The 20,959-nt window shown below is 41.5% G+C and overlaps 2 protein-coding genes across 3 annotated transcripts; one reads left to right on the top strand and one right to left on the bottom strand.

The window, feature by feature from the left end:
• Window positions 1-220: 220 nt before the first annotated feature.
• On the bottom strand, window positions 221-7,911 carry ddb2 (damage-specific DNA binding protein 2). The gene is given in 11 exon segments (XM_066685636.1): window positions 221-432; window positions 435-608; window positions 707-752; window positions 872-1,027; window positions 1,142-1,287; window positions 1,386-1,563; window positions 1,688-1,787; window positions 4,879-5,024; window positions 6,795-6,986; window positions 7,344-7,465; window positions 7,639-7,911. Coding segments are annotated over 11 exon segments (1,515 nt in total). The 5' UTR covers window positions 7,841-7,911; the 3' UTR covers window positions 221-379.
• A 4,912-nt stretch (window positions 7,912-12,823) lies between these two features.
• Window positions 12,824-20,035, top strand: paqr5a (progestin and adipoQ receptor family member Va). Of its 2 annotated transcripts, XM_066685177.1 has the most exons (9): window positions 12,824-12,977; window positions 14,598-14,797; window positions 15,247-15,358; window positions 15,962-16,089; window positions 16,503-16,705; window positions 16,839-16,965; window positions 17,404-17,500; window positions 19,124-19,268; window positions 19,378-20,035. In XM_066685177.1, the coding sequence occupies exons 4-9, from the start codon at window positions 15,983-15,985 to the stop codon at window positions 19,647-19,649; spliced, it is 951 nt and encodes a 316-aa protein (XP_066541274.1). In that variant the 5' UTR covers window positions 12,824-12,977; window positions 14,598-14,797; window positions 15,247-15,358; window positions 15,962-15,982; the 3' UTR covers window positions 19,650-20,035. The 2 variants fall into 2 exon arrangements, with proteins under 2 accessions (XP_066541274.1, XP_066541273.1); XM_066685176.1 differs by lacking the exon at window positions 15,247-15,358.
• Window positions 20,036-20,959: the final 924 nt, after the last annotated feature.

Here is a 20,959-nt window from a genome sequence, read left to right as displayed (position 1 = left end):
TATTTCAGATGTCCAGTTTTGGTGCATTTTTTCCTTCGTTGTCTATATTTATTTATTGTGACGCTTAATTCTCAGCTTCACACTCTTTTATAATAGCACTAAGATGTCTTTTCCAAATGGAAGGATTTTTTTCCACTTTCAATGATTACAGCTTTAAATGCCACATCATATATTAAAGAATGAATCCATATTTTATTTACTGTAAGAAAGTACAAAGTTTAACGCGTTCAACATGTAAAAGTTTAATATGAACAAACTGTTTAACACATGAATTTTTTTTTCCCCCAAAACGACAGGAACTTATCTGCAACTCTTTGCTTTACAGTAAATTAACATACAGTATTTTTAACTATTTTTTTTGTTTTTTCGCGTTTTACATTCAGTCTTGCTTTTGGTCTTTGACTTGGTCTCGGTCGATTCCAGTGATGCCAGTTTTTTCTTCAGCTTGGCACCGCCTGCAGTCCCTCTCCTTTCATTGCGAGCTCTCTGTGCATTGCCTCGCGTGTCTCTGGAGCTTCCAGCTCTCCCTGCAGCCTGTGTTCCTTCCACACTCTGTCCAGGCACGTGGCTCATTGTATCATCTCGGCTCCAAATCAAAATGTTATAGCCTGCGAATAAAGGTCGGGTATCAGGAAGGAAGTGCATTCTTATATGAACATAGTCATCTTAACTTTCAGCGAGTTCAAGAGTTAACCTGACTCCTTACCCATTCCAGATGCCAACACATCCCCCATTGGGTTGAATTTGTTGAGCTAAAATATAAAACAGCAGGGTAATTACATACATATAAATAATATTACAATGTCTTATTACAATAGAATAAATGTGCCAATGTACCATAATCACTGAGAGCAAGGAAATGGACACTTACAGAAACAATACCACGTGTACTGGGGTCTTTCAGCCGAAAAACAAGCTTGCCATTATTAGCATTGTAGATATCAATAGTTCTTTCATCACCGGGACAGACACGGTTATCTGGATAACGGCCAGCAACAATGAGGTCATATGTGGGATGCCAGGTTGCCTGAAATAAATACATCACAAAAATAAAAATTCACATACAACACAGCAATAAAAAAGATTTAATATATTATTTATATAAATAAAAAATACAGTGCGAGCAGCTGTTGTTTTCTACCTTGATGGGCGTTAAGTGCTGAAATTGCCGGTGTGGATGTACAATAACCTGAGCTGGCTTGGACCAGTCACATGAAGAATATACCCTGATCTCGTTCATTTGGTCTGTGGTGAGGAGCTTGGTGCTATCCACAGGGTTGAAATATGCTATGCATAGACAAATAAAAAAAGAGAGTGTGTGAGACATTCATCCAGAAAATTACATGCTGTGGCTTGTACTTCATGGGCTTATGTTCACTTCCTACCAGCATTAACAGCCTTCTCGTGTACAATTTCATGCAAGTAACTGCTCTTGTTCTTAATGTTCCTGAGGTCCCACAGCTTGACCCTGCCGTCTACAGATGCCGTGGCCATTAGCCAGTCACAGCGAGGGTTGAATTCCGCGTGGGTCACTTTGGCCTTGTGCAGCTTTTGATTTAAAATCTACATTTGAACAGAGAAATGGCTTAAAATGTTGGGATGGTCCAAGGAAGAATGTACTGGTCAGAACTGTACTAGTTATCAATGATATTTCAAAGTGAATCTCAAATATGCGCTTGGCACTCACCTCTTTTCCATCCAGCCCGAGTAGAAGCAGATTTCCTCCATTGTCTCCAGTCACAAGCATCTGGCGGCTCACTGACACGTCCAAACAGCAGTACCAGTAACTGCAGAAGAGTCAGAGATTTTAAAGCTTCATACTTAGCTTATGATTCGCATAAAAATTGCACAAATGCAGAATCTAAAGCAAAAGCAAATGCTTGTGTTATGTGTATGTATTATGACAGTACTGTCACTACTGTGTTAGTCAAGCAGGTCATCAAGGTCATTTCTTAGAGCAAAGTGTTGGGCTTCTAAAGCAAATCTGACATGACAATGCTTCCCTCTACAGTTGCTGTTCTGTACATTGCAGTGCTACTATAGAATCTGTGAATGTAAGAAGAAATGCCAGATGACCAACAAAAACTCCCAGGCAAACCTTACAACCGCATCATCCCAGCACAAAGCGCCTCTACCAAACTACGGCCAGTCGAGTCCTCACCAAAGACTGTGGTGATCATGACTGCATTCAGGGGTTCGAGACAGCGTCTCACTCGGGAGGCCCTCAAAGCTCTGCATGGTTATGGTGCCATCACCAGAGGCCACGTAGCATTTGGAAACGTCTGTGGGGCAGAACTTAATTCCCCCGATAAAGTCACCAGCTCCCTTCTATAACCACAAACACAAAACACACTGACAGAACCTGCTCTGAAGTTCCAAGCATTTCATTCTAGACTTTATTTCACTAACAAGCTTTAAGAGCCATGACAAACACGGTATGTACATGACATTTTAAAGGATATGCACACATCTAGGACCGACACAAACGGGCCAACTAGTAAAATACACTGCTCAAAAAAATAAAGGGAACACTAAACAACACGATGGGCGGCAGGGTGGTGCAGCAGGTAGTGTCGCAGTCACACAGCTTCAGGGACCTGGAGGTTGTGGGTTCGATTCCCGGTCCAGGTGACTGTCTGTGAGGAGTTGGTGTGTTCTCCCCGTGTCCGCGTGGGTTTCCTCCGGGTGACTGTCTGTGAGGAGTGTGGTGTGTTCTCCCTGTGTCTGCGTGGGTTTCCTCCGGGTGCTCCGGTTTCCTCCCACAGTCCAAAAACACACGTTGGTAGGTGGATTGGCGACTCAAAAGTGTCCGTAGGTGTGAGTGAATGTGTGTGTGTGTTGCCCTGTGAAGGACTGGCACCCCCTCCAGGGTGTATTCCCGCCTTGCGCCCAATGATTCCAGGTAGGCTCTGGACCCTCCGCGACCCTGAATTGGATATGCGGTTACAGATAATGAATGAATGAATAAACAACATGATGTAACTCCAAGTCAATCACATCTGTGAAATCAACTGGTCCAGTTAGGAGGCAACACTGATTGTGAATCAATTTCACATGCTGTTGTGTAAATGGCACAGACAACAGGTAGAAATGAGAGACAATTAGCAAGACAACCCCTATAAAGGAGTGCTTCTGCAGGTGGTGACCACAGACCAGTTCTCTGCTCTCATCCTTTCTGACTGATGTTTTGGTCACATCTGCATTCTGTCAGTGCTCTCACCCCTAGAGGTCGCATGAGGCTTTGTCTACAACCCACAGAAGTTGCTCAGGTAGTGCAGCTGTAATTATTATATTATACTTTATTATGTTATTTGGTTCTCAATGCAATCCACTATGTAATGAACAAATATATTCAGCTGGAATATTTCATTCATTGAGATCTGGGATGTGTTATTTTAGTGTTCCCTTTATTTTTTTGAGCAGTGTATGACTCTATTAACAATCATGCATGAACTTTTCTACCAACCAGACAGCAGTCAACCAACTCCATACCAATCAGAAAACCCTATATGTCTCTTGTCAATCTGGGAGTACCACAAACTTTAATTCCAGTTTATTAAAGAAGCCAACCGCTCAGAAAACTTTAGTGAATACTGTCCAGTGGGGTATTCAACACAATGTTACTTAAATGCTAAGCACCAGCTCTATGAAAGTGTCAAACAAATAAATACAGTGGAGTTCCTAACTTGTGTTTATTGATAGTCAGAAAACATGTTATTTCTTACTAATTCAAGGAATAAGGTTTAAAAGACCGTTGGAGACTTGCCTGTGACGTAGATGGTGGACAACAACTCTAGAAGCTGCACTTAATTTAATGCAAAATGATGAAAAGGTGTGTTGTTTTTGGCTGCAATCATTCAATGTACAGTGGGACATCTGTGAACAAATGGCCCAAAGATCCCAAAATCCAGAAAATGGACTAAATTTGTCAACTTTAAACGGACACTTTGGAAAGGACCATCCGCTCACTCCGTTATCTGTAGCTCATTTCACTGGCGCTTTTCCAACAATATGGGCATGTAAGGACACCAACGAAAGGTGTTCAAGAGCCTCTGTAACATGGAGGTAAACAGGGTGAGGACACTCACTTCGCCTGTTTTAGTTGGTGTTAGTTAACGTTAGCTTGACTCGCTAAACTCGGTGTCTCAGATTATACTCGGCTACGTAGCTGCATTACGGAGGTTTATAGTGTCGGAGGAATTCGAGTTCGACTTCGGTCACATTTACAAGAATAACGGTAACTCTACATTTGAGTTTAGCTTATCGCTAGGCTATTGTCATGAATAATGTTGGTTATTTAGCTAGATACTGTCATAACAGTCAGTCATAACGGTGTTTTACCGCGGCGTTGTTCAGCTGTTGTCCACCAGTGACGTCACGGTTGCGTTCGAGAATTTCCGTAGCGAGCTCGGGTTTTTCCGTCAGTTTAATAAAATTGTCAGTTTTAAAGCAAATTAAGCTGCTATTTTCATTTTAATTCATATTTATATCTGTCAGTAACTACAATAATGTGAAATATTCATGGAGGTCCATTAAGTGGTGCTTAGCCTTTAAATTCCTGCTGTGAAACTGATCTGCTTATGGATCTATAGAGAAGAACCATGGTCATGTCAGCCAGGTGCATAATATACACAGCTTATTTACTTATTATTATTATTAGTAGTATTTTTGTTGTTGTTGTTTTGATTTGAACTGTAAATCACCCTTGAGTATAACAGGTGCTGTGTAAATGTAACTTATTATCATTATTATCATGAATGAAGTAATGAAACGTTTTACTTAGTGTAACTACTTTTATTAACACAGCGCTGGTTACACTGCCGTGCTGTGTGCTTTGCATGTGCGCATCTGTAGTTGCTAATGATGAACTTTGCTTACTCCCATGAGGATGTATGGGCAAAGAGTTGGATAACTGAGCCACTGAAATCCCGAAGGGCGGTGGTTCCCCCGACTGATGAGGTGAACAACTGATTGGTATTGAATGGGTTAAACTTCATGCATGTTACTGAGTCTCCTGCACCCATCTAGACAGAAAAAGAAGCAGTTTACATGTTTGACTCTTTAAAAAGGGACACTCCAAACCAGCATTAACGTTTCAAGCATCACACCGTGTTGTAAACACGTTTAATCATAAGACTATGTTTCATACCGCAATGCCTCCACAGCTTGACTGTTTTAGCTGTGAAGGTACTCCCTTCTTTTGATGATGACGTAGTAAGAAGGTTGGTGGAATAACTTAGAAACAGTGAAAATAACAAACAAATAAAGGGCTATCAGTGATGTTCTCTCTTCCTTCTGCTAATGCATAAGAAAGACAGACACATCAGTGGGAAATGCAAGCAATCAGGGTTATCTTTTTTTTAAATCTCTATGGGGGTTCCCCAGTGTTGGTGCGCATGAGATATACCCTGATCAGCCACAACCACAACATGACCTACTTGTTTCTAATCAAGTTACATCTCTTGTATGCGGACATGTTACATTACAAACACTGGGAAACCACAGTAGCGATAAAAACAAGCTCCACTGTCCATACAGATGCATTCTGTACTTCTACAGCCCAGCTGTTGTTCTGCGAACTTTATCTTCTCCCTGTTCTTCAATGATCAGGACTCCTGCCAAATGAAGCTAACAAAGTATGCAGATTTAGAACTACAACATGTTCCTGTATGTTCGGTAGAGCTTAGAGAATGCACAGCGAGTGTACAACCAGGGATGAGGTTTTATTGTTTTGGCTCATTGTTGTGCATGATAAACAGAAGTTCTGGTCTGGAATTGAGCATTAGGGCTGAAACATACTTCATGCAAAGACGCAAACGTGAATGCCAAGTCCTGTTGTACCAACTCAATGTGTGCGCTTCTGTTACTGAAAGGGTTGAACATGTCTACAGTAGAGGAGGGGAGTTTACCTGTTACATAGGGTGACCAGACGTCCTCTTTTACCCGGACATCTCCTCTTTTTTAGACTTTAAAAAAATGTCCGGGTGGAATTTCACAAACGTCCTGGATTTTGTTTTTCTAGAGCTTTCATAGAACTTCGAGAAGTTTCGTTCACAAACTAGTCCCGCCCTCCCCTACTCCGATTGGTTCGCTTGAGTGAGAAGGGGGCGTGGTGAAGTCGCCTAAAATCTTCTGATTGGACGGTCTGACTGTAGAGCTACCGTTATTGGTCGATAAACTTCTCTGTAAACATTTAATTGGTCAGTCTGCACGTCAGTCAGTAGTCAGACGTGTTCTCTTTTTCACCATCTCAGATCTGGTCAGTCTACTGTTGCATAGGAGATAAAAAGAAAAGACCCAGTAGAACTGAGGTGGGTGGCCAATGAGGAACCAATTCTACCAGTGAATCCAGAGAGACTGTCTGCCACGACAGTTGACTATAGACGACATGAATCTCGAATGCAGTAAGCGCAGAACGCAGCTCGCGCTTGCGTTGCATCAGGAAATGGGGCCTGACACATTTTTGAAAGCAACTACAAATGAAACTCAGGCTGAGCAGCTCAGAGCGTCTGCATGGCATATGTTTCAGCTCTTAGACTCAAACACATTCACAAGGACACTGAAACTTCTATTTAGTTTATTCCTTGTAACCTTTCCTACTCTGTGGCCACTCCAGGACATTAAACGTAAACTCTGAAATGTCCCTTAGTCGGTCAAAATCATGGTGTGACGTTTACAGCAAAAGTAAAGGCATGAACTCATTGGCACAACACCAGGCAGCTGAGGTTTTACAAATGCATCCCCCTATCCTCCACAATCACCTGCAGCTGTAAGTGCCCAGAAACCTCTCTCACCCCTTGTATGAATGTTGACTTGTTCAGTGCATCGTAGTCCCACAGGATGATGTCTCCTCCCTTGGAGCCCACTGCCAGAGTGCTGGGATGGGTGGGGTGCCACTCCAGGCACGTGATTCTGCGGTCAAAAGGACTGGCGGTTCGGTGCAATCTGTAGGAGTCCAGTGAGCGAATGAAAGGCTCTTGAAGGCACTGAAGGAATGAGAGAAAACATCGAAAACATATGAACGCACACTGCCGGACTACAGCTGGAGGAGTCCATGAGACAGTGAGCTGAAGAGAGAGGAGTGCAATGTGTCATTTTCTAATTATTGTTTATCAATGTGAGCTGCGGTATGTATTGGTGGAACTCTCTGTGACTAACGTGCATCTGGCTTCCTAGCTTTCACAAAACTACACACACACTCAAATGAGTGGAGTATACATGCAGACTGCAGAGCATGAACATGTGGGTAGTTTGTCCAGAATGCTTGTTTCCTCAATACCACATTTGTAAGGTTAGGAGGATATATCTTGGTGGGCCAATTGTGTGTGTGTGTGTGTGTTTACCTGTCGTATGTGAGAGCGGATGCTCTGTCCTAAGGAGCTCTGGTAGATAAACTGAGGTATGCTTATTTGGCTGCATTTCTTCAGTCCTCCTGTCCACTTTACACTTGCCTGAATGTAGGTTTCTGCAAGCACCACACACACACACACACACACACTCCAAGTTAATTCAGTCACCATCACCAGCCCGATACTGCCCCCTGGTGACAGTCAAAAGTGTCTACAGTCAAATCAGCGCCCGTTAGAGAGAATTAGGACAACAACAGTGTCTGCTCTGAACTAATATTAAATCACACACCTGCTTCTGGTGACGAACCCTCATCTTTCTTTGCTTTGAGTTTCTTGGACAGAGTTTCAGGACTCTCCTCCTGCTGGCGTTTTCTTGCAGCGCGGGTAGTTTTCTTCTCCTCCGTTGCCTTTCCTCTCGCCATTTTACACCAACTTTCTTTCTGAAACCTGTCGATTATCAGCACTTTTCTCTCACTGTCAACGTTAGGCATGAAACATAGCTATAGTTTCTCCCGCTCTTTTACACACACACACACACACACACACACACAACCTAACCATGTGCGAGTTAAAATGAAAGACCCGTGAATCTGACTATTATGTCTTACCTTAAGACGGGGGTCGATAGCGACGTAGAAACGCGTTTTTAAACCCGTTTGCAGCGTTTTGAGCAGCCGTTGAACTTGAACTCTGCATAAACACCCAGCAGGGTCTCGCTCACACGTGAGGGGCGTGACGTCGGCGGCGGAATGTTTTGTAACAGCAGTGTGTTTACTATTTCTGACGCGAGATGGCGCTGTTACTTACTAAAGTAATGCATGAAGACCAGACCCTTTACGTAATATACACAGAAAAAAAAAGAAGTGAGAGTACTGTAAGTAAGAAGAAAGAAGAATAATAGTGTTTTTTAATAGTGTGAGATGTATCATGGGCAAGAAGTGGGGCATGCAACAAAGCAAGATTTCTCAGATTAGCTAGATAATGTAAATACAACATTTCAGTTTGTGTTCTTGTATTTAAATTGTAAAAACTTTGTTTGCAAAGGAAACATCACTAGGACACGTCCCTACGTTTCGAACACAGGTGCCGTCAAATGTAGGGCGCTGGATGGGTTCCACGTGGGTTTCCTCCGGGTGACTGTCTGTGAGGAGTGTGGTGTGTTCTCCCTGTGTCTGCGTGGGTTTCCTCCGGGTGACTGTCTGTGAGGAGTGTGGTGTGTTCTCCCTGTGTCTGCGTGGGTTTCCTCCGGGTGACTGTCTGTGAGGAGTGTGGTGTGTTCTCTCTGTGTCTGCGTGGGTTTCCTCCGGGTGACTGTCTGTGAGGATTGTGGTGTGTTCTCCCTGTGTCTGCGTGGGTTTCCTCCGGGTGACTGTCTGTGAGGAGTGTGGTGTGTTCTCTCTGTGTCTGCGTGGGTTTCCTCCGGGTGACTGTCTGAGGAGTGTGGTGTGTTCTCCCTGTGTCTGCGTGGGTTTCCTCCGGGTGACTGTCTGTGAGGAGTGAGGTGTGTTCTCCCTGTGTCTGCGTGGGTTTCCTCCGGGTGACTGTCTGTGAGGAGTGTTGTGTGTTTTCCCTGTGTGCGTGTGTGTGAGAGTGAATGTGTGAGTGTGTGTGTTGCCCTGTGAAGGACTGGCGCCCCCTCCAGGGTGTGCGCCCAATGATTCCAGGTAGGCTTTGGACCCACCGCGACCCTGAACTGGAAAATCATTTACAGATAATGAATGAATGAATGAATGATATTGGCAGTGACATGTCATTTTAAACTCAGCATCCTTTTGTGAACTCAAGACTCCTTGCACTACTATGCCACATGCACACTGTCAATAGAAATCTTCTGCTGCTAGTATTACTGAATGTCTTGCACTATTTCAACTTGCTGCTACCTATGACATTTAGATTTACGCTGTGAGTACACTTCTCTTACTCCATACTGTTTATTTAGTCTTTATTGTTTACTTCATTTAATCCTCACCGCTGCGCACTTCACTTTATTTATTGTCACTTTAGTATTAGTGTTAGTGTTAGATATGTCTGTTTATTTGTTGTGCTTGTGCACTTTACTGTTACTTTAGTTAATCATTGTCACTTTATTATCAGTGTTAGTGTTAGTGTTAAGATAGGTCTGTTTTATTTGTTACTTTAGGGTTAGAAATGTCTTATCTTGGCAACATCAAGGGATAGTGATAAAGGAGATTTCGATCCATTGTGTGCCCTGGTACATGTGAAGATTTGACAATAAAGCCGACATTGACTTTGAGAATAATGGCTATGTAATATTAATATAATATTTATATTATAAAAAAAAGCATGAATTCAGTTTGTCGTAAGTAAGTTGTGCTGTGTCCAGAGCCCAACCGGCTTCATTGGGCACAAGGCAGAAGTACACCCTGGACAGGATAGTGAACCTGGACTAGGCACTACACACCCATACACACACACCTACACATATGGACACGTTTGAACAGCCAGTCCACCTACCACCATGTGTTTTTGGACTGTGTTGAGAAAAAACTGAATGTTAGAATGACTCAGACAAGGCTACACATGACTGATATGATTCAAACTGAACGTCAGTAAAGATACCTTCATCAACAGCACTGTGAAGACAAACTGTTTTTTATCGTGCAGACATTGAGTTTTTTGTCCTGTAGGCACTGAGGAACCATAACACCCATGATATACAGTGAAAATGCTTGACTGCTGGATGTTAACATTAGTCATATTGGTACTACCATGTGTTTAATGTGTCTAGAGCTATTGAAATGACTTCTTAATATTTGCTAATTCTCTAAGTTGTTTTCTGATCAGTGTGTTTATATTTTGTATTTACAAACATGTGAAATGTTTACAAAGGTAAAAAAATAATAAGCAATAGAATGAAGGTCAACTTAAAGGAGCAATCTGTAGGATATTTACTGTACTTCGTCCAGGGTGTGTGATCATAGATTAAGGAAACAATCAAAGCTAAAACACTGCTGCCTCTCACAGCTTTGCTAAAGCAATATATTCTCCTTAAAAAGTGCCCAGTCTGGAGCGGAGCTCCTATGATCCCATCTTCCGAGGTCTTACCTGTCATCCCACCCTCTGTCCAATCATTTTACAGTCCACTGTGTGGCCAGGTCTACCGTGTCTTGAAGCCATTAAATGACCAAGTGAACAGAGTTAATGTTAAATTTTACAGAACCCAATAAATCCCCATTGCCCTTTTAAAAATCTCCATGAACAGAGACGGAGTAAAATTAAAGTATATTCCTTGTGTTTGAAAAGTGGAGGCAGTTTACAAGCAGCAACGCTACAGAACAGAGCCAGAGCTAAAAGATTAAAATAAGTAAAGGCCATAGGTTTTATGTTTTATTTAAAGAAAGTGTGGCATAACAACGTTTGAAAGGTGTTTGGACTGTGTTTTGTGTGTTTTATACAAAGAAGGTGAATAAAACATGACTGAAATGTGTAAATACCATTTTTTTAAAGATTTTGATACAGATTCATTTGTGTTTCTCTGTGGTGTGTGTGTTTAAACAAATAAAGGAGCAAGAATTGTGTTTCAAAAGTCTCGTGTATTCACCTATTTAAGGTGGAACGGAGAAATCAAGCTTTGTAGTACACAGCAAATATAAGCGTTTCTCTAGTAGGTTGATGTTTCAGTGACATGATGTGCACTTGTGGGTGTGTTTTAAATGGATAAAAATGGGAAATAAGAAGTCTTTCAAAACTAGTTTTGTTTATAAACCTAGCGCTAGCTTTAGCTTCACATAGCTGTTTACCATTGAGTATTTAATAACTAGCTGGAGACTCTTAAATGGACCTATTTAAAGTGGAAGTAATTATTAAATACGTAATTTGTGAATAGGAAGCAAGGATCTGACTTCTAAAATAACAATAACACCAACCTTGTCTAGTCTAAATTTTAATGTGGTTTATTTCATTTAATTCTTCTAAATGCAGGGAAAATGGAGGTGGCTCTATATATATTTGATTTTCACTTAAATATTTAAATGTTTAGGGACATCACATACAATTAGTTTGTGTGTTTTAAACGGATAAAGTGGAATAAGAGTACCTTCAAAAAGTTTCAAAAGCTATAGCTCTAGCTTCGGCTCTTAAGGTGGAACAGAGAATTCAAGAACCTGGCAATTAGCGCCATTAGGACTTGTAAACCGACACGTAAGGTGGAACAAAATGTTTGACTCCAAAAATTGTGGATGAGATCGGCCTTCTAAACGACATTTATGTTGAAAAGTAAAATCGATAAGTAACACCAGCCATGTCAAATCTAAATATTTCAGGTGGATATGGAAAGAAAAGGCTTGTAAATGCAGGGGAATGGTGGCCACGTTCACTTTTTTGCGTAGGTAGATGTTTTAGTGAAATGATGAACACTTTTCTGTGTAAATATGTTGATTATGGCACATTCTTCTTAGCTATTATGGCCCAAGTTCTTAAACAGCTCTCTCCACTGTTTTGAAACTGTATTATCCCAGTAAACATTTAGCCGTTGATTCAACGTTGAAATAACGTAATGACTGCCGTCTAATCAACGTTGTCTTAAGGTTGAAAATGATAGTTGAAAAGACATCCAAACACAGACATTGAAAAGACGACTATTAGACGCATTTTGGACGTCCACTAACGTTATCTATTGGTCACCACTTAATAACTAACTTATTAAGATGGATGTTGAACGTCCATTGACGTTTAAATATGTCCTTGATGGACAGACTACTTTTAGACCTATTTTGAACGTCCAGGGACGTTCCTTGTTTACTGGGATAGTTCAGATTTTAAACGCCTGGTGTCAGTATTACATGTTGCTCCTTTAACTTTGATTTGGTATAAATAATAAAGTCTGAAATGTACACCACAAGCATTAGTTTAGTATTCAGTAAAGTGAGTATTATAGTAAAGTATGAATAGTACACCATATTTCTTTAATGTAGTATGCAGAATATAGAATGGGATATACACAACATTCATTATTATAGTATAGTATAAGTAGTAACATATGGAATGTATTGTATGGATTATAAATAACATGCATTAGCACAGAATGCATAATATGCTATGATTAGTACACCACTTAGTGATACACAGTATAGCATAGTGCAGTATAGTCTACCATAACAAAGTATATTATAGTAGTGTTGTGTAGTATAGTATAGTATAGTGTAGCAAAGTATAGCATGATATAGGGTAGTATATTATTGTATAGTGAAGTATAGATTCACTTCATCCCTTGATCACAGAGGAGCACTTTGTACTTCTACAATTACAGACTGTAATCCAACCAAAAATATCCAGCAAACAGCGCCCTCTGTCCGCTGATGAAGGACTAGTACAGTATAGTATAGTGTTGTGTGGTTGTGGACGCAGCCTATGTACTGTATTATGAACTGTAGCCAATGGTAGCGCAGGGGGCGGGACTTGTATGAAAAAAGGCTACAGATAGAATTCACAGTGATGATGAGCGCGTTAGCCAATCAGATTCAGCCTGGGATCCACAGCTGACAACGAAAACAAAGAAAAGCATGTTTTCCCCCGAAGCGACTCACTTCCCACAGCACATCTCCATCTCCGCGGGCTACAGAGGAGCTCCTCCTGCGCCAACGCCTCACTCTCTCCAGCCTCTGAACCGTGAGTCGAGCTCCTAAACTCTACTCAAAGGCATGTTCCTCACAATAAGTCCTCGAGAAATACTTTAACGTTGTTTTTAAACAGCTTCAATGTTGTAGTTTTCAGAATCCTGTCAGTGGAGACGGACATTCTTGTTTTATTCGTGCGTTAAACTCTCCTTTAACTGGCAAACGCTTACTTTCTGGGGCCATTCCAGTTCGTGACGCCTCTTCAGTTGTTTACTTGATTTCATTTTCATGTTGTATAAATGTTCCACACAAGGCTATCCCAAGGGAGTGCTCAATAAAGCAACATTTCTCCGTTTAGCCAGATTACTTAAGCCTCAAGTCAAATGTGCCCCGTGGGAAAAGAGCTGAGGCACACTCCTACAGTCTACAGTCCTCAACTCTGGGCTTTAGTTATCTGGCTAATTCATAAAGATATCCTGCTTTTTTTTTTTGGAACAGCCCACAGGTTAGCTCCTGAAATGAACAACATACAAGTCTAAAAGCAACATTTAGCCTACACTCTGGTTTGCAACACTTGTTTTGTTGGTTCAGAAAGGCAAGCGGTGGTTAATGGAAGTCCCAATAGACCTGAACACTCAAGGCAGATGAAATGTGCTGTAAAATAACAAAGACTGTGAAGAGACAACAAGCAGACGAGGGTGAATCCAAGAATAAAACCATGGCCTTAAGATGTCTTTTGCCATGGCCCTGGCTCTAAATTGTGTCTAAGCTACGTGTTCCATCGCATGGTCTGACTGGTATTTCCATGTTTCTTTAACAAGGACCTAATTAAGTGCAGGCAAACATGCAAAGTCAACTCAAACTTGATAACATCCGCTTGTTTAGTGTTTACACTAACTTTTCAGTGCTCATACAGTGGCAAGTCATATTCTAGCTTTAACCAAATGACGAGTATATACATACAGAGCAGCCTTTACATTTGCATCACTGACCTTGTTTTTACATTCATTGCTGATTTTATCAGCTCTCTTCATGATTTTAAAGGTGCTCTGTAGGTCTACACTTACAGAATGGAGTTCACCAGGGTTCCTATACTTCATTTGCCCCCTTTCACGCTGTTCACGGTATGATTTACGTGGTGGATCATTGTCATGGTGGTGGTTTGTTTGGTCGGAGTGGGACAGACACAGCATCACACTACGTTTAATAATCTACAGATGTTTACTGAGCTTGTGGTCACTGGTACGTTTCAGGTAGTGGAAATGTATCCTTTGGGTGAAAGTGGAAAGGATGGAAGTTTAATAATTCTACAGTGGTTTTCAGTCTAAAGTGTGTAGTAACAGTCTGTGAATATTTGAATATTTAGGGGGGGGGTGGAGAATCAGGTTTGTTTTACATGTTTACCAAAGGCAGTGAGCTTAGGTTTAACATTAACGATCCTTATTGCTTTCAGAAGGACATGTTTACGTCGGCTGTAGTCCACGCTCACTGTACCATAGAGTATTGTTGATATTAAGTATTATTTGAGGACATGCTTTTTATTGAAATCTGTTTAAATGAGTTGTGTCCTGAATGTTTTTTTTTTTGGGCAGTGATTTTATTTCCTGTTGGTGTGAGGTTAGGATTCCCCTCAGAGTCTCGTTATTCAGAACTTCACCTTATGTCTGTCTAGGTGCAGCTCCCCCAGAGAGCCAGGGAACAGGAGAAGAAAAATAAAAGGACACTGGACCTCAGTAGATGGCAGGTTCTCTCTGATTTGAACGCCTGTCTTGACTGCTTCTGCCTTTTATCTTCATTGTCGTCATCATTACCCTCATCATGCTGAGCCTTATCAAACTGCCTCAGGGTCTAACCATCAACCAAGTTCCAAAAGTAAGTTCCAATCTGTCACAGGATGTACACAGTGATGTACTCCACTGGCCATGCAGTGATATAGTATATCACCACTGTCCAATCAATTATATATATATTGTCTGTAAATGCTAATCTAGTTCAGGGTTGCGGTGGGTCGGAGTCTGGGTAAGGCAGGAACACACCCTGGAGGGGGCGAAACACTCATTCACTCACACACTCCCACCTGCGGACACATTTTTTGAGTCATCTCTGCTCCACACGGACACAAGAAAAACACACCAAACTCCTCAGACAGTTACCCTGATCGGGACTTGAGCCCCCAACCCCAGGATCCTGGAGCTGTTTGACAGTGACACTCTGTGCTGCGCCACCGTGTCACCCCATATCATGGTGGACTGGCTGAGTGATAGTGCCCACAGTTGAGTGTGTGAGTGATTCGGTGTGTGTGTTGTACACTCCATGTGTAGGTTCTGTTCCTGACTTGCACCCAGTGATTTTGGAGAAGCTCCAGACTCAGTGTGACCCTTTATGGTGAAGCAGCAACAGGAGATGAATTAATGAAGGAGTGTTACGCTTGTGGTCTGTTACCTTTTGTTTACTACTGTTTATTTTGTTTCTCAAACTACCCTCTATAGCACTTCATACTGAAAATGAATCTATAAAATGTGTTGGTGTTGTTGTCACCATAGTCAACTTCTAGGTGCTTCTTTTTTTTTTTTTTTGTCTAGTTTTGTATAAAAACTAAATGGTGTTAATTTTTTTATGATATGACGCAGCCAGGGCGGCACGGTGGCGCAGCAGGTAGGTGTCGCAGTCACACAGCTCCAGGGGCCTGGAGGTTGTGGGTTCGATTCCCGCTCCGGGTGACTGTCTGTGAGGAGTTGGTGTGTTCTCCCCGGGTTTCCTCCGGGTGCTCCGGTTTCCTCCCACAGTCCAAAAACACACGATGCAGGTGGTATTGGCGACTCAAAAGTGTCCGTAGGTGTGAGTGAATGTGTGTGTGTGTGTCTGTGTTGCCCTGTGAAGGACTGGCGCCCCCTCCAGGGTGTATTCCTGCCTTGCGCCCAATGATTCCAGGTAGGCTCTGGACCCACTGTGACCCTGAATTGGATAAGCGCTTACAGATAATGAATGAATGAATGACGCAGCCACTGAAATGAATAAAACCCCTGTTCTTCACAGGTCTTCCATGAAGATGGGATCATGTCAGGGTATCGCTCTCCATACAGCTCAGCTACAGACTGTGTTCTTAGTCTCTTCCAGCTAACCAATGAAACCCTTAACATTTGGACCCACTTTCTGCCGACATGGTAGTGTTTCCTCTCAAGCTTATCGTTTAATTCTAAATACTATTAGTAAATATTATTGAGGTTTTCTAATTAGATGAAATAATCATTGTGATGAACATGATTTTCCAGTTGTGGAGAACTATGGTAAATCTCTGACAGAGACAATGATCCATTTCATATCAAGCACTCACCTCAGGCACTGTAGGTCTTCCTCTGAAAGTGTGAGAATTATTGCCAAAATCTAGTCAATGATTATATATTCATACACATTATTTACACCAGAACATAACCACAATGAAATTGTAGCCTTCAAGTATTTTTGACCATTATTTAATTTTAAATTCCCCCTATTAATGGTCAAATAATGTGTTTAATGAAAAAGGAACGACCCTTGTAATAGAACCTTCCCAGTTTGAACTTGCCTGCTGTCCTAGGTTCTTCCTTTGGAAGCTGCTAATGGTACTTGTGGAGGAGGATTGGCGAGACTCCTACTGCTGGCCTCTCTTGGTCTTCCTGCTGTCCTGCTGCTTGTACCCACTGGCCTCCAGCTGTGCCCACACCTTCAGTACCATGTCAGAGCGTGCGAGACACATCTGCTTCTTCTTCGACTACGGAGCGCTCAGCTTTTACAGTTTAGGTCAGGAGGCGTAAAACGAACTAAAACCAATAGTTTTGACTTTTCTGTGTAGAGTATTTGATTGTAAAACATTTACAACTGGCCCGAAAAACTCATGTTACTACACTGTGTCTGGGTGTTTGTGCATATCCAGGTTCTGCTCTCACCTACGCCTCCTATGTGTTTCCCGAGAAATGGGTCAAAAGCACTTTCCACATTTACTACATTCCTACTGCCACACTCAACTCTGTCCTCTGTACGGGACTGGCCTGTTACTCCAGGTGAGTACAGTTTTGAAGAAAGAATTCTATCAAATTTTGTTACCTGAACCTGAAATTACTGCCACTGCAGATTCATGATAAAATACTGAACATAAATTTCATCCAGTCATCCACACTCCAGATTGCTTATCTTTATCCAACCCTCATCTTGTTTTCTCCAGTTAAGTTGCATTATTGGTCACTAAAGGTACAAATAGTGTAAATGTACATTTACAGGTAAAACAGTAGTTTTAAAATCCAATTGTTACCTAAAAGTATTTTTTTCCCAAAAGGAGAGGTGATGTTTTTGATCTTTCATTATAAAAATGTGTAAAATAAAAGAACATAATTTGAAAATCTACAATTATAAAAGAATAAGGTACAACTATATTCCATATTAAATGCACTGTATATGTAGCCTTTTTTGTAGATGGTTCTACCTTTTTTTTTCCCCTCCAGGTCTACTCTGAAATCTAGTTCAAAGCTAAGCAAAAGTCTACGAATTGTGGCCTTTACATATCCATATTTCTTTGACAACATCCCTTTGTTCTATCGGGTGAGTTTACTTGCCACTCCTCACAACTCATGCCAAAAATGGATGTCTGATAAAAATATAAGATTTTATAACATTTTATTGTTCCCTGTCACTGAAAATAAACTTATGCTTCAAGCTGCAACAGGCATCAGAAGCAAATACATGGAAGGACACATTTTACACATTCAGGATCCTGAGGTTAACAATCGATTTCAATTTTTTAATGTTTTAATGATTTTAAAGTCTTAATTTAGCAAATTTTATTAGCAGCGATTCTTAAAATGTTAGTTGAGCTCATTTTTAGACTTTGTTTTAATCATATTTTGTACGAGTTTCAAATCGTCACTGTCCAGTGAGAAACGCGTATCTGTATTTTTGCCGGTTTTTCGTTTACTGCATCATTTGAACTCATTCATTATCTGTAACCCTTATCCAGTTCAGGGTCGAGGTGGGTCCAGAGCCTACCTGGGATCATTGGGCGCAAGTCGGGAATACACCCTGGAGGGGGCACCAGTCCTTCACAGGGCAACACACACACACACATTCACTCACACACACATCTATGGACACTTTTGAGTCACCAATCCACCTACCAACGTGTGTTTTTGTACTGTGGGAAAACCGGAGCACCCGGAGGAAACCCACACGGACACAGGGAGAACACACCACACTCCTCACAGACAGTCACCCGGAGGAAACCCACGCGGACACAGGGAGAACACACCACACTCCTCACAGACAGTCACCCGGAGGAAACCCACGCGGACACAGGGAGAACACACCACACACCTCAGACAGTCACCCGGAGGAAACCCACGCGGACACAGGGAGAACACACCACACACCTCAGACAGTCACCCGGCGCGGGAATCGAACCCACAACCTCCAGGACTGTGGAGTGTGACTGCGACACTACCTGCTGCACCACCGTGCCACCCAGCTGTCCTTAATGTTTTGTGAAAATTTCATGATAAATGGACCAATAGAAATGCTTGAAAACAGAATCTTTTTACATTGACTTCCAATACAAGTTAAGAAGGTCTTATTTTTCTCCTGTAAAGCTGCAGGTTTGGAAATGTGTTTTTCATTGGAAGGACTTGGGCACCCTCCAGGGTGTGTTCCTGCCTTGCGCCCAGTGATTCCGGGTAGGCTCCAGACCCACCTCAACCCTGAACTGGATAAGCGCTTACAGATAATGAATGAATGAATGTTTTTGATTGGAGAGAGACGAAATACAAAGGGCCTTATACCAGCCTTTTAATTTTACAGGCATATTATGGACCAGAGTCAAAACACAAGGGCAGTTAGCAGGCCAAAACAGAAATGTACACAACATTATTAACAGAGAAATACATTTAGGTGGAACATTACTATATTAAGGGCTACCAAAAAAGCCCCTGGGAACCTATAAGAGCCCATTGTAGTCTAATAGGTTGAACCCAGATATCTTGTTTTTAAAACCGATGATGGATTCCACAAAAGACTGAGTGACTAAAAACGTTATACCCAATAATCTATCAATTAACAAGACGTCTTTGACCAGCCTTGATCAGCAGTCCTTCTAGAAGTCTCCAGTCAACAACTATTCTTAGTTTGAAAACTTATTATTATTATTATTATTATTATTTTTTTTTGATCTGGCAGATTTTCTTCTGTGCTGGAGAGGGCTGCACAGTAAATGAAGCCACTGCTGTCCACTACCAGCATACTGTGTTGGCCTTCCTCACGGGCTTCCTGTTCGCCACACACCTACCTGAACGCCTCGCACCTGGGAGTTTTGATTACATTGGTGTGCTTTGCAATTTCCAAATGTCAGAATTTAAGAACTGTGTACACAGCAGCAGGTGGTTAATGTTGTCCATTAATTTGTGGTATTTTTGTCACTCTACTCTCCGCAGGGCACAGTCACCAGCTCTTTCATGTGTTTGCAATCATTGGCACGTATCTCCAGCTGACGGCAGTTGAGCTGGACATGACCTTACGGAAGCGGTGGCTTCAGGCTCATTCACAGCCCATTAACTTTATCAACACGGTGGGTGCAGCATTGCTTTCTGCAGCCTTCAGTCTTTGTATAATCTTCATCTTCAGTCGGGCACTTTTCTCCATCAGCGTCGGGAAGGATCGAGGTCTGAGGAGGTCACGTTGTACTGCAGCTTCTCATTTACAGTAGCCAGGGATGTGTTTTAATCTAAAGATGAAGATGGTGAGCAATAGCATTGCTTATGCTAAGTATCATCAGCACTCTGTTCATGTAGGCATGTTACTTTTTGGTGGAAAACCAGCCTAATGAAGACAGAAACTGAAATGAGGATTTACACTGTAAAATCCCAGACAGTGCCTTTGTCTGGGCCATGTTCACAAAATGTGCCTTAAAATTCTCATTGTGTATTTTATCTTTAACTTGTTTAACTGCACACTTAAGACAACGATGTCATACATCTACACATATATTAATAACTAATTTTTATTTAGTTTTTGTAAAATTATATAATGGCTTCACTGTATATATAATTTTGCACAGTTTTGTGTGTGTTAAAATAAACAGATTTAATTTTATGTCGGTGTCCTAATGTTTAATTCACATTATATTGACTGATGAATATGAAATGTTTCATTGTATTTATAGTTCCACATGGACTTGTGTTTAAATTGAAAACCTTATTATTAGTAAATGGTATTATAATTTGATGTAATACAGTGGTGAACATGCTCACGCTTCAGGTTTTGTAGCTGTGGCACGGGGTGTATTCTAAGCTCAGTGGACAGAGTTTATTTGGGTATATTTTATCTGACGAGTTGTCATAGAGTTGTTTTGGTCAAGTAAATTGGCTGAACCCCCTGTCATTGACTTCCTATATTTTAAAATTGTGGAGGGTTTTTATCTAAAATCTGCTTGTTACCTAAATGTTGGTGCTTTTTGTATACTTACAAAACAGTACTGTTCAAATTAGGTGTTTTTTCTGTATTAAAATTAATAATTGTCTTACAAATACTGCTTGCAGCTATATTTTATTTTGGAACATATGTAATATATTGTCCCAACACTTTGGAATTACAGTTTTGTAAGCAAATAAATGAATATTAAGTAAATTATTTATCTGTAACCGTTTAATCATTGGGCGCAAGGCGGGAATACACCCTGGAGATGGCACTTACTTAACATCCATCCATCCATCCATCCATTATCTGTAACCGCTTATCCAATTTAGGGTCGCGGTGGGTCCAGAGCCTACCTGGAATCATCGGGCGCAAGGCGGGAATACACCCTGCAGGGGACGCCAGTCCTTCACAGGGCAACACACACACACGCACATTCACTCACACACTCACACCTACGGACACTTCCGAGTCGCCAATCCACCTGCAACGTGTGTTTTTGGACTGTGGGAGGAAACCGGAGCACCCGGAGGAAACCCACACAGACACGGGGAGAACACCTTACTTAACATGTATAATGAAATATAGCCTAACATCAATATG

This window comes from Hoplias malabaricus, chromosome 11 (assembly GCF_029633855.1).
Source record: "Hoplias malabaricus isolate fHopMal1 chromosome 11, fHopMal1.hap1, whole genome shotgun sequence".
Classification (NCBI taxonomy): Eukaryota; Metazoa; Chordata; class Actinopteri; order Characiformes; family Erythrinidae; genus Hoplias; species Hoplias malabaricus.
Note: the sequence above shows the minus strand (reverse complement) of the source record. Positions and strands in the feature narration are given on the sequence as shown.

Excerpts from the sequence above, each read along its gene's own strand:
- paqr5a (XM_066685176.1), top strand. The coding sequence starts at position 14,744 with ATGCTGAGCCTTATCAAACTGCCTCAGGGTCTAACCATCAACCAAGTT. Across the intron at positions 14,798-15,961 it reads CCATCAACCAAGTTCCAAAA|GTCTTCCATGAAGATGGGAT; the intron begins GTAAGTTCCAAT and ends TGTTCTTCACAG. Across the intron at positions 16,090-16,502 it reads ACCCACTTTCTGCCGACATG|GTTCTTCCTTTGGAAGCTGC; the intron begins GTAGTGTTTCCT and ends CTGCTGTCCTAG.